This window comes from Delphinus delphis, chromosome 1 (assembly GCF_949987515.2).
Source record: "Delphinus delphis chromosome 1, mDelDel1.2, whole genome shotgun sequence".
Taxonomy (NCBI): domain Eukaryota; kingdom Metazoa; phylum Chordata; class Mammalia; order Artiodactyla; family Delphinidae; genus Delphinus; species Delphinus delphis.
Genome location: NC_082683.1, coordinates 135,086,356 through 135,104,111, shown reverse-complemented (window position 1 = coordinate 135,104,111; position 17,756 = coordinate 135,086,356). Strand labels below are relative to the sequence as shown.

Sequence of the window (17,756 nt, the reverse complement as noted above, 5' to 3'; positions counted from 1 at the left end):
AGAAGTTTTTAATTTTTAACAAAGTGTACCTTATCAATTTCCTCCTTCATGGATTGTACTTTTGGTGTTGTACCTAAGAAATCATTGCCAAACCAAAGTGACCTAGATTTTCCCGTTTTCCTCTTCATACGAGTTTTTCAATGTTTTAATTTCTTTGGATTTTGGTTGCCCCATGAATTCTAGCCACCTTAGCTTTCTTGAAAGATAGGCGTGTTCACAGCTGGATAGCTCTATTGTCCCATCCCACAGAATCCCAGAAGTCTGAAAGCTTTCCTGTATTTCATCCTGTCTCTTGCCCTTTAGTCCAAACTGGCTGTGTCTCTGCTAGTCTAACCCCATCTCTGTGCCTGGCTTCTGCTGAACATGCTGAGATGGCTGATTAAATCCATGGGTAATGTCTTTAGGAAGTAACTGTCCAGTCACACCCTTGGTGTTCTCTCCAGAACTCACTTTCTCATTTTTTACAATATGAATAGGCTGAGAATTTTCCAAATCTTCAAATTCTGGTTTCTTTTTGCTTAATAATTCCTTCAGTTTGTTTCTTCTCTCACATTTTACTATAAGCAGTAAGAAGAAACTAGGCTATGCCTTCAACATTTTACTTAGCAGTCTCCTCAGCTAAATATCCAAGGTCACCACTTTTAACTTCCACTTTCCACAAAACACTAGAACAAGTTCAGTCAAGTTCTTTGCCACTTTATAAGGATTACCTATCCTCCAGTTTCCAATAACATGTTCCTCATTTCCAGTTTCCAATAACATGTTCCTCATTTCCACCTTTACTGGACTTCATCGGAATCACCTTTAATGACCAACAATCTCTGCAAGGCAGTGTAGGCTTCTTCTTGCATGAACCTCAAAACTCTTCTATCCTTTACTCGTCATCCAGTTCCAAAGCAACTGCCACACTTCTAGTAATTGTTATAGCATCACCCCAACTACTAGGTACCAACATCTGTATTAATCAGCTAGGGCTGCCGTAACTATAGACTACTATATCCCTATATTATATTTACTATAAAATTTACAGAAAAGAGTTTTAAAGGACGAAAAAAATTTTAATTTAAATATTTTCTTCTTACACTCCAAAGACTGTCTTGCCTATCCTGCTTTGAAGACTACGGTTCTACACTATCAATCAAAAGCACTACTTAATGACCAGTTATTTAAAAAATAAATCTAGAATGGAGGCCATTAATTTACCAACTTAATGTCTTAAAGGTGCCATTTGTTGCCAGATTCTGTTTTCTTTGCTATATTATTTACTACCCATGATTTGATAGGAGTACAGCTTTAATTTATGATCCAGGAAAAGTAATGAATTTTAATCTATTTAATATATCTGATGTTATCATTTATAAGAAATTGTACCTTATTATATTGTTTAAAATTTAAAGTTCTAATAATGTATTCTCCTTTTTATGATCGCGTTACACATCTACAATAGGATAAAAGTCATTTTTTTCAGTACTGAGTATATATTCCATTCACATGCATGATCACCTAGATTTAGTCTTGCCTCCCCTCAGAATCATGACACACAACCATGTAAAATATTAGCAAGGTTACTACTGGCATGGTGTATGGCCTTCAAACAGTTTCACCTGAATACATTTAATATCAGACATAAAACCTTGCCTAATTATATTAATTAGTTCAGTCACAAATATCTCAAAGGGTTCTGGAAGCCTCCCCAAACAATGATTATACATACATGTGCAAAGAAAGTTACCTTTCTCATCGGGAAGAGATGGTACACTATCACTTCGTAGAGAATCATCCACAGCAGTCTGGACCTGTTCATCAATAGAACTCTCCATCTTTTCACCATGAAGTTTCTTCTCATTTTCCTTACAAGATGGAACTGAAGGACTTTCTTGACGGCTGCTACCACTACTACTCCTGTTTAAGGATATTATGGAAACAAACCAGAAAAAAAATAAAGGTAACAAAATAAGGATCATAACTTCAAAGTAAACTTATCTGGCCAAGGAAATGTGCCTTATGATCAACATATGAAATGACGAAAGATATAAAACATAAAAATGCTACGTAGACATAAGTCTGAGAAGAAACTGTTTCAGGAAAGATGAGTAGAAGAAAGGAAGGTTTCACTTTTAAATAGTCATAATGGGGAACCACTATTCTCAGGCTATCACTCCCTTTTTTCCTTTCATTTTAAAATCAATCTACTGGGAAAAGAGGCTTCTATCTGCTGTTAAATTACAAACCTCATAATTTATCGCAGTCTGCTTAAATTCCCAACTATTCTACTGGAACGGTTCTTATAAACTCCACCTAAACTCTAATTGTCAAATCCAATAGATAATTTCTTTTTCTACAATATCAGAGGTATGAACCTCTTATCTCCTTTTTTAAAAGTTCACTAAAGCAAATGTGGTAAAGTGTTAACACTAGGGTAACCTGGATGAAAGATATTTGGGAACTTTATATTATTCTTGCAAAGTTGTTGTAAGCTTGAAATTATATCAAAATTAAATGCTAAATAAAAGTGTTCTCCTTTCTTATATTCCCTGACTCTACTCCCACCTGCTTCTCTTCCTATCTCCCTAGCAAGTTTTCCTGTGTTTCTTTCGCATCCTTTTAATTTTTCTACCTTTTCTTAAAATGACTGTGCTTCCTAGGGTTTTGGTTTTGGTTCCTTTCTCCTTTATGCTATATACTCTCCTTGGACAATCTTATGCATCTCTCTAATTTCAACTGCTATCATTTGGAATGAGCCTCAAATCTGTATCACTAGCTCCACTCTTCCCCTGACTTTAAGCCTCAAATTTCCAAATGCTTAGTGAACTTGTTCTCAAGTTCAGTGTTTTCCTTCCTCCCTCTTTGCTTTCCTTAATTTATCCATTCACTGAAGATAAATATATAGCCGATCATAAGCCAGGTTTTGAGATCCTCTGAATAAGCTATTTCCTCTTGTGACATGCCCTTCCTTCCCTCTCTGCCTAATGAATTCAAGACTCAGTTGAAGTATCATTTCTGCAAATTGTTTGTGGACCCCTTCTCCACTCCCAAGGAAGGTCTGTCTCTGTGTTTATACTGGTTTTTTGTGCATATTTCTACGATAGTATTTATCAGAATATTACGCAGTTATCTGTCTGGCTTAATAAATGTTTTCAAAAGGATAAATTGTATAATAAAGCTATAAGGTAAAAGACAGAATGCAGGAGACTGCAAGTGCTTTGGAGTCAGTAGGATATGGGGTTAATCTCAATTCTTCCACTTAGCAGTTACACACCATTCACTCAATAAACATGTAGTAGATTGCCTACTATGTGCCAGGCATTTCGTTAAGCTCTGGAGATACAAGAATGACACAGTCTTCATTAGCCTACCAACAAGTGTGGGTAAAGATGTGGAAAATTTTTATATTCCTGGTGAAAATGTAAAATGGAGCAGCTGTTTTGGAAAACAGTTTGGCATATCTTCAAGATGTTAAACAGAGTTACTATTATGACCCAGCAATCCTTTTCCTAAGTATATACCCAAGAGAAACGAAAACACATGACCACACAAAAACTTGTACATGAATGTACACAGTGGCACCATTCATAAGAGCCAAAAAGTGGAAACAATCCTAATGTCCATCAACTGATGGATAACTGTGGGATATACATGCAGTGGATTATTTGGCTATATAAAGGAATAAAGTACTGATACATGATAGACAAACCTTGAAAACATTATGGTAAGTCAAAGAAGCCAGTAGCAAAGAACCACACATTGTATGATGCTATTTATATGAAATGTCCAAAACAGATAAAAATCCATATAAAATAGAAATAGAGAGTAGATTAGCTGTCACCAGAGGCTGGAAAAGGACATAAGAAGTGACTGTTAATGGGTACAGGGTTTCTTTTGGGGATGATGAAAATGAAGCCCTCAAAGAACTCCAAGTCTAGTCTACAAGTGATAAGTATAGGAGTGAGAATATAGAAGGTGATAAAGGCTGTAATAGTTACACGGAGTGCTGTAGGAGAACACAGAAGGGATCTCTAAAGCAGATGAGGGGTAATACTGATTCTTAAAGGGCAAGTAAAAGTAAACTAAATGAAATGGAGCGGGGAGGGTCCAAAAAGAAGGTACATCATATGTAATGGCACAGGAGACAAAGAGAACATGGCTCTTCAGAGAAATGGAAGTAGTTAGAACCAGTAGAATATGGTAAGAGGGGAAATGCCAAGTGACAGGGCTGGAGACAGACTAAAGACTTAATAATAAAGGGACTTTCACACTATACTAAGTGGCTCTGAGGAAACACTGAAGGTTTCAAACAGGTAAGTAACCAATTGGCTGCAAATTTTAGAAAAATCACTCTGGTTGCCATGTGGTTAATGTATGAAGTGGGAAAAGGTTACAGGACAGGGAAACCTATTAGGAGTCCACTGCAGTAACTCAGATGATGGCCTAAATTAAGTGTCAGTGAAGGTTAAATGAAAGTCATATAGTTCCAGACACAGAGTAAGTACTTAATAACTGCTGGTACTTACCCCACATTAATCTTCATGTTTTTTAGTCTCATGATTTAATTTTTAAATTGAGGCTTTAGTATACTTTGACAATATAGGTATCCTACCTCTAAGAATGCTGGAAAGAGGCCTCTAAAACCTTTTAATCCAAGGACAGAACCACAATTGAAAATTATAGATGTTAATACTTGTGCCAAGTACAAGGACAAAGTAGTCAATCTTCTTTCATAATGATAAAAATTAGTACATACAGAAATGTCAAAAAATATGGATATCAGCAAAGCAACGTGCTTTGGAGCCAGACAAACCATGGTTCAATTCCTTGGTGTGCCGCTAGCTATGTGACTGTGGGTGAGTTTCTTAACATCTTCATGAACCTCAGTTCCCTTATCTATAAAAAGAGGATATCTGTCTTGGAAGATTGTTGTGAAGATTAAATGCAGGAAGAACAACTTACACAGTACTTGTACAATGTCGACTGTCAAGGAATGGTAGCTATATTATTACATGGAACAACTATTTTGTAAATCAGCTAATTAAATGGGGGAAGCCAGAACAGAAGGGAAGACACTATTTCGCTTAAAGAAACAAGATTAAGGAATCCAAAACAAGCAATGTCTAAGTCATTTATCAGACTTTATTAAATCAAAGTCTTTTTACCTTCTATCGCGATTCTTGTGTCTTGAAGACTCAGAATAACTATCATATGAAGGAGAAAACTTCTGATGCTTGGAGTCAAGGGTCCCTTCTTTACTCTGAGAGAGTGGACCAGATTGACTTTTCCTACAAAGAAAATAAAAACTGATTAAAACATTTAAAGTCTCCAACAAGAGAAAGATTTTTAAGTACTCCTTAATATTAACATGAGATAAAATCTTGAATGAATAGAAATTATGAAATAACTGTTGCAAAGTATTTGAGAAAGAAAGGCATTTGCTCACAGAAAAGTGTACAACACATTAAAGAATATCTTCTATTTATTAGGAGAAATAAACACAAATCACCCCAAGTATCAATGAATGTGAATAGAGAATTAAAATCTATGAATTAGAGACAGTCAAAATGTGATGTAAAAACATACACATATGGGACTTCCCTGGTGGTGCAGTGGTTAGGAATCCGCCTGCCAGTGCAGGGGACACGGATTCAAGCCCTGATCTGGGAAGATCCCACATGCTGCGGAGCAGCTAAGCCCGTGCACCACAACTACTGAGCCTGCGCTCTAGAGCCCCGAGTCATAACTACTGAGCCCACGTGCCAGAGCTACTGAAGCCCGCGCTCCTACAGCCCGTGCTCCGCAACAAGAGAAGCCAGCACAATGAGAAGCCCGCACACCTCAACGAACAGTAGCCCCCACTCGCCGCAACTAGAAAAAAGCCAGCGTGTAGCAACGAAGACCCAACGCAAACAAAAATAAATAAATAAAATAAATTTATTTTAAAAAAGTACACATAAACATGACATCACCCAGCCCTGCCTAAAAAACTCTCCAATGACTTTACGTTGCTCCTAGAATAAACTCCAAAATCCATAAGATCTGAAAAGTTCTACCATAATCTGATCCCTGCATCATCTCCTACCATTCTCCTCTTTGCCCTTTGCCCCCAGTCACTTCGGTCTTCCTTCATCTTCTCCTCCACCTTTGCATGTATTGACCTGCCTATTCCTTACCTCCTTTACATCACTGACTCCCTTTCATCCACTAGATCTCACCATAAGCTTTACTTCCTCAGGAAAACCTTCTCTGACCTCCTTGCTATTCAAACTCCTTTGTTGTATATCTCAAAGACATATGTTCCTTTCTTTCATAATGCTTAATTTGTAAGTGTTCATTCACTTAAAGGATATTTGATTAATGTCTCTCTTCCCCACGAGACTGTATGCCCATAACTGTATTTCCAGTACCCACAACAGTGCCTGGGACACGATACTCATGACATATTTGCTGAATGACTGGATATTAACCTATCTGTTTCAGTTCTTGTCCTTAGTTGTTTCACGAAGTCTGGAGCATACTGCCGCTGGTGGTCATATAGCGTTGCTAGGGGAGCTCCTGAAGCAGTGATGGCATCTGAGATATGAGTTCGAGTCAATTCTGCCATCTAAATATGAACACACACAAGGCAAAGTAGATATAAAAAGGTAACATCACAGAAGAACTGAGAGTGAGCAGAGTGTCTTAAAAAGATCACTGGATTGAGAGCAAGCAAATTCTGCCATATTAGGTAAAATATTGTGGGCAGGTCATTTAGACTCTTTAAGTTTCAACAACTTCCTTATAAAAATAGAGCTAGACCACATGATTTCTAAGGTTTCACCCAGCTATAACAATCTATGAATTATTAGACAGAAAACCTTCAAATCCAAAATAAGCCACAGTAAACCAAAAATTAAATCTTCCTTCAAGAATCAATTCAATTAGAACTTCCTATCTAAGTCTTTTCTGACCAACAATGTGAAGTACATCTTCCCTATGCTTAGCCATTATTGCCATGTATTACTCATTTGGTATTTATTCAATCACTGCTTTGACGAATTGAAGTGTTTTTGAAATCTCTGTTAATTGTAATCTAAAATTTTCTTGAGAAAAGAGACTTTATACTTATTTGCACAACCCCATGGTACCCATCATATAGTAGGTTCATGGCTTTTTAATAACAGAATCATTTCACAAACAGTCCTAAATAGTAACTGCTAAAATAAACTGTAACTTTATAGATTATGATATCCTATATAGAGAAAGCAGTAAAACTATTTCTGGCTTTATCTTTGGTATAATAAAAAAAAAAGGACACTAATATCACTCTGGGTAACAATGAAACATCTTCATACAAAACAGACCCATGGCTCCGTGGGACTAAGATTAGGGACTGACTGCAAAGGGCATGAAAGAATATTTCCAATACTCTTAAAAGTTTTATTTCTTAATTATGGTGGTGTTCAGAGGAATAGATAGATACAATAAAGAAATATATATAGATACCTATATCTGTCAAAACTCATAAAACTGTATACTTAAAATGGATATATTTTATTGTTTGTAAATTACACATCAATAAAATTGATATTTTTTTAAAAAGCTTACTCAGGGGCCAAAATATAGAGTTCTTCTGCGTCTTTTTTCTGCCCCCTATATCGTTCACATGGACAACACACTACAATAAATGATGCCTCATTTCTATAGGGTATGGCCCTCATTGAAAGTCACTTATCAAAAGTATGCATTCGCTAGATGTTAGAAACCCATGACTGCTAAGACCAAAGGTAATCAGACTGACTAAAAAGAACTAAAAGGAAAAGCATTCTCAGTGGCTCTCACCTCACAGATTTGGCGTGCTGCATCTGTGGTCAAGCGAGCAGTCTCTGTTTGCTGAGCAGCTATTTTACAAGTTGCTTCCTGCAGGACTTCAGTTACATCCCGTTGTGATTTAACCACCTGCTGCAATGATTCCGCATGGACCTGTTAATAAAAGAGGGTTAAAAGAGAACTTACTTTATGTCTCAGTCTCATCCCACCCACATTAGTTTTAACTTGTAAATTTGTTTCATGGATCAAATGCCTTGAGGAAAAGAAAACCCAAAACCTTTGACTACTATCTTGATTTCATGTCTTAAAATTTAGATTTTAAAATCTGGAATCTTAAAATCACTGCTGAAGTTTAAGTCTTAACTCCACTGTTCACAAGTTGATGTGTCTGTAGACAAGTAACTACTGTATACCTCAGTTTCCATTTCTCTAAACTGGGGATAGGCCTTGACTACTTAATTTCACAGGGTTGCTACAAGAATCAAATGACATGAAATTAACTCATATGGTATAATGTACTAAAACATTATTATTTACATCTTTCCTTTTTATTCCTATATAACTAAAAGAATACTAAAGTGATTTCAAGGATAGAAATTTGCAAAAGAAGCTACCTGAGCTGCTTTGCTTCGGGTTTCTTCTAATTGCCTCTGACACTCCAGAGCCTCTTGTTCAGCCTTCAATTTCAAAAGGGCCAAGTCTCTTTCATGGCGTTGCTGCTGTGCCTTCAAAATAAAGAAATGATCAACTATTAATTCTAAGACACTAATCTATTTCAGTGCAGAAACTAAATTAAATAGAATGCTGTTTTCCTAACACAGATCTTTTGAAGCAACTAATCAGAGCCTAAAGGAAAGACAGGAAATAGCGGAGACATCAACCATTTATCTAAATATTTAGTGACCACCCACTGTGTATCAAATAATGTAGTAATATAAAAAATTTCCAAGACATGCATGACTAAGAACTCATATCAAAAAGCTGGTTTAAAAGAAAAGCTATGGTACCTAACTCTTTGGAGGAGATTAAAACATCCTAAATATAAGAATAAAGATAATGCTTCACCCCTCACAATTTTATGATTCCTTTATTTTGACTTTGAAGGAGCAGCTTCATAAAAATGTTGCCCTCCAAAACGTCTCCTTCTCAACAGGACTCTTTCTTACAATTATTCCATACGATGTTATCTATAAATTTATATATTTTCATTTCTTCTGGTATAGTGCTAAATAATATAGGTTCTCTAAAGGTGGTAAGGCTGTATATAAAGTCATACAATACCCTGTCCGTATTTGGAAACCCAGAGATATAATGTATCCCTAAAATGGTAGATAACGTCAGCGGTTTTTCAGATCTCAAGGAAAGGATGACAACTGCAATAGGGCCATTTCCTCAATCCAGTGATTTTTTTTAATAAAGTTGGTATCAGCCCCTCTCCACTGTCCACCAGTGAGCATTTGGAAATGTCTGGAGAGCTTTTACTGTCACAATGAATGGACAGCACTATTGTTATTTATTGGGAGGAATGTAGGAAGGTTGAACAGTTCCATACAAAAGAACTATCTATTGGTATTTTAAGAGGAACAACTAGAAAATGAAATTGAAAAAAAATCATTTATTATCAAAAGACATAAAATATTTAAGAATAATTTTTAAAATGTGTAATACCGCTACACTGAAAATTACACTGCTGAGAGAAATATTTAAAAACCTGAACAAACAGAAAAAGATACTATGTTCATGAACTAGAAGATGCAATATTGTTAATATGTGAATTCTCCTCATACTGATCTATAGATTCAACGTCATTCAAATCAAAATGCCACCAGGCTTTTAAAATTTTTTGTAGAAACTGACAAACTGATTCTAAAAGTTATGCAGAAATGCAAAAACATAGAATAGCCAAAACTATCTTGAGAAGAACAAAGTTGGAGTAATTACAGCCTGATTTCAAGACTCACTATGGGGGAGGGATAAATTGGGAGATTGGGATTGACATATACACACTACTATATATAAAATAGAGGACCTACTATAAGGACCTACTGTATAGCACAGGGGACTCTACTCAATACTTTGTAATGGCCTAAATGGGAAAAAAAAACTAAAAAAGAGTGGATATATGCATATGTATAACTGATTCACTTTGCTGTGCACCTGAAACTAACACAATATTGTAAATCAGCTATAGTCCAATAAAAAATTTTTTTAATTGAAAAAAAAGAAACAAAAATAGTATGGTACTAATAAAGCTATAGTAAAATAGTAAGGTACTAGAAAAACAGTATGGTACTAGACAAATAAGTCAATGGAAAAGAACAGAGTGCAGAAATAGACCAACACATAAATGATTACTTAAATGTTGATAAAGGTACCAAGGTAATTGAAGAAAACGGTGCTAGAACAACCAAACATCCATATGGGAGGAAAGAATTTAACTTTGACCCCTTCCTCACAACCTGTAATTAACTTGAAATGGTTCACACACTTAAATATAAAAGCCAAAACTATAAAGCTTTGGGGAAAAAATAAAAGAATATCTTTGTTAGAGTACCTTAATATCTTAGGGCAGGCAAAGTTTTCTTAGAATACAAAAAGCACTACCCATAAAAGAAAAAGATTAAAAACTAGATTTCATCAAAATTAAAATCTTCTGCTCTTCAAAAGACATAGTTTAAAAAAATGAAAAGGCAAATCAAGGATGAAAAGCAATATTTGAGATATATCTGAAAAAGACTTGTTTCTAGAATATATAAAGAACTCCTACAACTCAATAAGTAAGACATCCCAATCATGAAGTAGGCAAAAGATTTGAACAGATATTCACAAAAGAAGACATAAGTTTGATCAATAAATATACTAAAAGATCAATCTCATCAATCATAAAAGAAATGCAAATTAAAACCACAATGAGATACTACTTCACTCTCACTACAATACACAATGATAGCAAAGATATAATACAACTAGAACTCTCATATATTGCTGTCAGAGTATAAGATGTTACAACTATTTTGGAAAACAGAATGGCAGTTTCTTATAAAGTTAAACATACACTTAACCCAAGCAATTACACTCCTAGGTATTTAGGCAAGAAAAATAAAAATACGTGTTGTATACAGGGCATTGCAAAAAAGTGCTCAGAGCAGGAATACTTATGGTAGCCAAAAACTGGAAATAATACAAATGTACATCAACAGGAGAATGGATAAATGAACTGTGATATATTCATCAATGGAATGTTACTCAGCAAAAAAACCGAAAGCAACACCATGGATGCAATAACATGGATTAATCTTAAAAACGTTATATTGCATAAAATAAGCTAAACACAACAGAGTACAAAGTATACTTCCATTTTATGAAGTTCTACAACTGGCAAAAATAAACTATGGTGATATGAATCAGAATACTAATTGCCTCTAGGAGGGGAGATTAACTGAAAAGGGGCCTGGGTAAAACTTCTGGGTGACTGAAGTGTTCTATATTTTGATTAGGATGGTTGTTACATGTTCAAAATTCATCAAATTATACACTTAAATTCTGTGTATTTTATTATATTTAAATACTACCTCAGTTTAAAAATATATATACCAATAGCATTCCCACCAAGGAACACTGGATTTTTGTTAGCTAAGGGAAAGTCCTATTATCCTGGCATTACCAAATACTTAGATCTCAGAAACTTTTCTTTTTAGTACAAATAAAGTATTAAAAAACAAAACAAAGAAACAAAAACTCAACCATTTCTGACCTGTCACAAAAAAGAGAAAATATTGAAAATGTTTGATAAGCTGATTTTCACAGTCATGAAAAATGTAGAGAATGTGGAAAATGAAGTATTTGAAAGAGAATGATTGTATTATTGTTCTGCTGCCAAATACTGCATGTTTAATTATCTTTTTAGCATATGGTAGTTTTTCTCAGGCTTATTTATAGGTACTGTATGACAGACTATTTTTTTCTACTTGGCAAGTTAAAGTTGTTGTTTTTTTAACTCATCATTAAAAGTATTTGAAATAGCAAAGAAAAGAGAAAAAAATGCAGAAAACTCCACAAATACCTTTATGATCTGAGCCAGAGACACACTCTCCTGCTGAGCAAGTGAAATGCCTCTAACTCTTTCTACATCTGATAGTTGGCGCACTGACTCCTCAATGGCACTCAAGTAACTGAGTTCTGCTGCCATACGATGCTGGAGGCCAGCAGGAGAAAAGCGCTTAGAACCTGGAAGGCATATAATTGTCAAATATCAAAGTTCACATGAAATTACATCTCAGATTTCTAAAATTCATTTCTCATTTTAAGGTCCAAAAACAAGTCTGCTTTCCTCTTTAGGAAAGAGAGTGACTTATTAGTACAATGTTTCTTAATAGTTACTTCTTTTGTGTGTGGATGAGCACACATACATGCATGTGTACATAATACATATATACCTATGAACACTTAGGAGTACATATATGGGATACATTTTTCAAGTGTCTTTTGAATAATGCTGGCAAAATGGGAAAAGTCACCACTATTGAATCTCTCACGCTTTTCAATATTTATTTTCGGGCACAATTTTTGTTTTCAAAAAGTAATTGCATTCACTTGAAACAACATTTCTCTATGGTTTAATTGAAAGAAAAGAAATTTTCAGAAAAAAATTAATACCTTATTTTTTAATTTACAGCTGCATGGATCTACTTGCCTGGTGTTGAAGCCATCTCTGTCGTTCTACTGGCAGCCAGGTTTGTATCAGCAAAAGTTGCATTAGGCTTAAATCCTGTTATAGTTGGAGTCACTACTATTGAGGATTTAGATCTTTCTAATGAAGTTCCTGGAAGGTCAAACTGCAACAATTTCTGGGAACTTGGAGATAGGGGAGAAGTTGGAGTTTTCTGTGATCTTCCCTTGTCCGATGAGACACTAGAAGTTTTGTTTCATAAAGACATTATAGAAAGGAAAACTACTTCAAGAATCATCTAAACAATTAATAAGAACAACATGCATAACTTTATTAACATTAGCTTTAAAAAGCTGTGATTCAGGCATTTATTCATTTAACCGAGTCGCTATGCTGAGTGAATGACTATGAATACTCCTCTTACTGCTAGATTTACAGTGGGGAACAAGCTAGGGACAAACCCTGCCCAAAATAATATGGAAAAGGAGTCTCTTGATTAAATTGGCACTTAACTCTTTCCTCTACAATGTACATTTATCATGAATCACTTATTGTAGTATCAGGCAAAATTCTCTAGAATACTTGGAGTTTATATAGCAATAAAATTACAACCATACAAAAAGGCAAGGTCAAGCCTATTTTATAAAAAACATTTTAAAATATATCTCTGAAAGAGAATAAAATACCATTTTGTGTTAAAAATGTTTAAATGACAAAAATTACTCGTTATTCCTCTTAACCAAAAAGTCACAGCAAAAATTTTTCATACTAACCATCTCTAAATACTTTATATATGTCCATTTGTTTCTGTCCACTTTTTAATGCTACAGCTCTTTCCTGAACTTTCTAAGAAGTAACCTGTCATAGCAATTTGATGAAAACAACTCAAGGACACAAGGCACATGTCTAGCCCCTCTTTGAGAAATTATGCTCATTAAAGGTATTGTTTCTCATAACAAGAAGCATGCTGCCTTGCACTAACCATTTATTTACTGACTAAATTACTCAAATACCCTATAAAGCATGTTAGCAGTTAGCATATTTCAACATACTAAAGCAAGCTTACTTTTAGCTTTAATAAAACTATGAGATGGTTTTCAAAGGTAAACATTTCTCTTATACCAGCATTTAAATATTTGAATAAAACTAGTCTTGAGAGGCACTCACTTGTTTCCAGTGACCTTTAATTTTCTACTGACGGTTTAGAGAAATACATTTTTAACAGTCTGACAATTTCATTTATGGAACATAAAAAGAATTATCATTACTTCTGTCTCCTAATAGATCTCCATGAAAGAATTCCAACACAACATCAAAACAAACTACTGTCTGAATCTCACCTTATGGTTTTACAAGATGAATTTATATTTGTTCTGCAGAGACTTCCCCAGATTAGCGTTTCCAATGATGTTAGTTAAGTTTTCCAAAAAATAAAAAGGAAACAAAGGGAAAGAGTGTGTAGACAGTGTCTACAGCCATGTAAGTTAAGAAAAAAATAGGCTAAATAATTTTTTAAAAATCTGAACTCCTTTGTATCAAAACCTCAAAGTGTTTTATCCACTGTGAATCTCCACAGGTGGAAAAGTGGGGGTCTAGACTACAGTATGGGGCATTTATCAACTTATTTGGCTATGGATTCTGTTTCAGAAATGTTTAACTTGGTAGATTTTGCCAATTAAATCATCAGAGTATCTCTTAAGGAAAGGTAAAGTTTTCTGAATTCCAAAATCATTGACAAAGAAATTAAAATTCAACTTTAAACATAGCAACGATGGTATTAATGATACAGCATTATCTGCAACATGAAAGCATTAAAAATGATTATCTGTATGTGACACTGTACTAGAAAAAGCACATAGTTTTAAAATAAAAAAGAAATATTCATGTCTCCTCAGAGCTTAAATTTCCAGAAGGACAAAACCAGTGCAGCAGATAAAAAGTCATGGAGACAGAGTAGGAACTGTACATAAAGCAATAGTTATGTGTAAGCAATAGGCTAAGTGCATAACATATTATGATATTAAAAAGAAGTAAAAAAACAGAGTGTACAAGTTCCATGATCAATGTAAGAGTGAGACTTGAAAATCTGCTTGAGTCATCTAATAAGTTGAGCAGAAGAGAAAAGTTCAGAGGTACAAATAAACAATGATACCAAAAGAACACTAAGTGGTTGTGTTTAAAGAGTGGAAGAATACAGTTGAGAAGAAAACTGTATAAACAAAGGAAATAAGATAGTCTTTGGTAGCCTAGTGATAACACTTCAAATAAAGTTAAGCTCTTAATGTTGATCTCTGGGGTAACTGTGAGCTCCCAGAGTACCCTAAGGAGAGTAGTTGCTTGGTCAAAGGATTGAGTCAAGAAAACAACTGTGGCAATGGCATTTAGAATAGAAAGGTAGGTTGTGCTAGAGGCAGAGAATTCCTGTGGGAGTGGTTGTAATTGTTTAGGTGAGAGATGACTATATTCTAAAATATAGATAACGACTAGAGCTATGAACAAAACCACAAAAAACCATAAATTTATTAAGTGAATTCTCTGAACATCAATGATATTGTAACTTTAATTAAATATGAATTACAGTATAAAATATGCATTACTTTACCTCAAAGAATGCCCAGAAAGATCCTCCAAAGTGCTATCAGTGTCAAGAGTCTGCTCATAATCTTTAACAGAAAGTTTGCTACTGGTCCCAGATTTCTTTCCTTGATGAGAGCCACGTTCTGAACTAGAGTGTACTTTTTCTTCGTCAAGAAGTGAGTTCTGAATATTTCCAGTGAGTGAATCTAGCCCTGTAAAGTAAATTTCTTATAAAACTGATTCCCAATATTAGAAGCTACTGAGAGATAATTGATATCTAGATTTCAATAAAATAACAAAAAGTACAAATAACAAAAAGTACAGACTATCTTAAAATGGACTTTAAAAAATTTTGTTTTTCATATGTAAGATAAAGCAGTTCTTCATTCTTTGCTTCCATTTAAGCAAAGTGAAATTTCTTCCATTAATATCTCCCACTTGCTATTAAAAAACAAATTGTTCTTAGATCAAACGTTTAAAAAGAAAGACAAACATATTAAACAAGAATGAAGTACTATTCTATCCCTATAAAAAAGTAACCAAAAGGAAATTTTTTAAGGATAAAACCCAGAGGTAAGCGAAAAATGGTATCAACTGCCAACTGAACTACCATAATCCTTTCAAAAAACTCTATGGCAAGAACTAAGTAGCCAGATTCATAAAACTGTTCATATTCTCTAAGAATAATCTTACTTACAGGGGTATCTTAAGGAGATTATTGAAACAAACAAAACACAAATTGTGCGTGACATTCAATGCATAACTTTAAAATTAAAAAAATTTCGGGACTTCCCTGGTGGCGCAGTGGTTAAGAATCCGCCTGCCAACGCAGGAGACATGGGTTCGAGCCCTGGTCTGTGAAGATCCCACATGCCATGGAACAACTATGCACCACAACTACTGAGCCTGCGCTCTAGAGCCTGAGAGCCACATCTACTGAGCCCACGTGCCTAGAGCCCATGTTCTGCAACAAAGACAAGCCACCGCAATGAGAAGCCCGAGCACTGCAACGAAGAGTAGCCCCCGCTCACCGCAACTAGAGAAAGCCCGTGCGCAGCAATGAAGACCCAACACAGCCAAAAATAATTAAAAAAAAATTTCAACCTACATTTCCAACAATAGAATTGTCTATATTACATAGATAATAGTAACTTGAATATTTAAATAGCACTCTGTAATTTAAAATGCACTGCATATATATTACCTTATTGCTCTTAAACACCTTATGAAGTGGGTACCATATAATTAATTTGCTGATGAGGTTAACTAGAGATCTATGAGGCTAAATAACTTAAGGATACACAGTCAATAGCAGAAATGGGACATAAATCCAGGCCTCATGACTCTAAGTCTAGGGCATTGTTCATCTTGATGATATGTTTCAATAGCAGCACAGAAAAATATTTGCTAGGTTAAAAAAAAAAGCAGAAAACAGAATCATGTGCACATTTTAATGACGGTTAAAAAAAATTTTTTAATGCAGATATATGGTTAAAGATCAAAAGAAAATGGAAAAGTAAAGAAAAAAACAATTATGCTGCACACCCATGTTCACAGCAGCATAATCACAATAGCCAAAAGACAGAAGTAACTCAAGTGTCCTTCAACAATGACTGCAATAACAAAACATGGTATATACATACAATGAAACATTAGTCAGCCTTAAAAAGGAAGGACTTTTTTCTTTTTTTTTTTTGCAGTACGTGCGCCTCTCATTGTTGTGGCCTCTCCCGTTGAGGAGCACAGGCTCCAGATGCGCAGGCTCAGCGGCCATGGCTCACGGGCACAGCCGCTCCGCGGCATGTGGGATCTTCCCAGACTGGGGCACAAACCCGTGTCCCCTGTATCGGCAGGCAGACTCTCAACCACTGCACCACCAGGGAAGCCCAGGAAGGACATTTTGACACATGCTACAACATGGATGAACTTTGACAACATTATGCTAAGTAAAATAAGCCATCCAGTCACAAAAGAACGAATACTGTATGATTATACACCTATATGAGGTCCTAGAGTAGGCAAATTCATAGAGATGCACAAAGTAGAACAGCTGTTACCAGGTGCTAAAGGCAGGGGAAAATGAGAGTTATTATTTAGTGGGTATAGAGTTTCAGTCTGGGATAACAAAACAGTTGTGGAGATGGATAAAATGGTGATAGTTGCACAAAAGTGTGAATGTACTTAATGCCACTGAACTGGACACCTAACAATGGTTAAATTTCCTAGTCAAATTCATAGAGACAGAAAGTAGAACGGTGGCTGCCAGGGGCTGGAGAGGGAGGAATAGGGAGTCACTGTTTAATAGGTACAGAGTTTCAGTACAGGAGGATGAAGACGTTCTGGAGACCTATGGTAGTGAAACTTCGTTGCAAACAGTGTGAATAAATTTAATGCCACTGAATGGTATGCTTAAAAATGGTTAAAATGGCAAATTTTATGTTAGTTATTTTTACCAATAAAAAAATAGGTTAATTTAAAAATTATGCTATATTATGCTGTAGTGATAGTAATAAGGTAACAATTTTTCATTAAAATTTGGTTTAAAAAAGGAAAAAGGAGAACAGTCTTACCATATGAGAAATATCAAAGCCAACTATCAATCAAAGAAATGCAAATCACTTCAATGAGATGCCATTTTTCATTATTAGATTAGCAAATATTTTTAAAGTAATGAAACCTTGAGTGTCATTCAGTACACACAGGAAATAATATT

General features: G+C 35.0%; 1 protein-coding gene across 5 annotated transcripts in view; it reads right to left on the bottom strand.

The window, feature by feature from the left end:
* The window catches only part of CEP350 (centrosomal protein 350), a 139,219-nt gene that overhangs the window by 74,889 nt on the left and 46,574 nt on the right, over positions 1-17,756 (bottom strand). For 4 of the 5 annotated variants that reach the window (XM_060034913.1, XM_060034944.1, XM_060034922.1 and 1 more), the window contains 8 exons: positions 15,069-15,255; positions 12,491-12,708; positions 11,861-12,024; positions 8,412-8,522; positions 7,810-7,950; positions 6,456-6,592; positions 5,151-5,273; positions 1,733-1,902 (listed from right to left, as the gene is read on the bottom strand). In XM_060034913.1, coding sequence (XP_059890896.1) covers positions 1,733-1,902; positions 5,151-5,273; positions 6,456-6,592; positions 7,810-7,950; positions 8,412-8,522; positions 11,861-12,024; positions 12,491-12,708; positions 15,069-15,255 — 1,251 coding nt within the window. The remainder of the gene's footprint in view (positions 1-1,732; positions 1,903-5,150; positions 5,274-6,455; positions 6,593-7,809; positions 7,951-8,411; positions 8,523-11,860; positions 12,025-12,490; positions 12,709-15,068; positions 15,256-17,756) is intronic. The other variant, XM_060034929.1, reaches the window with a different exon arrangement.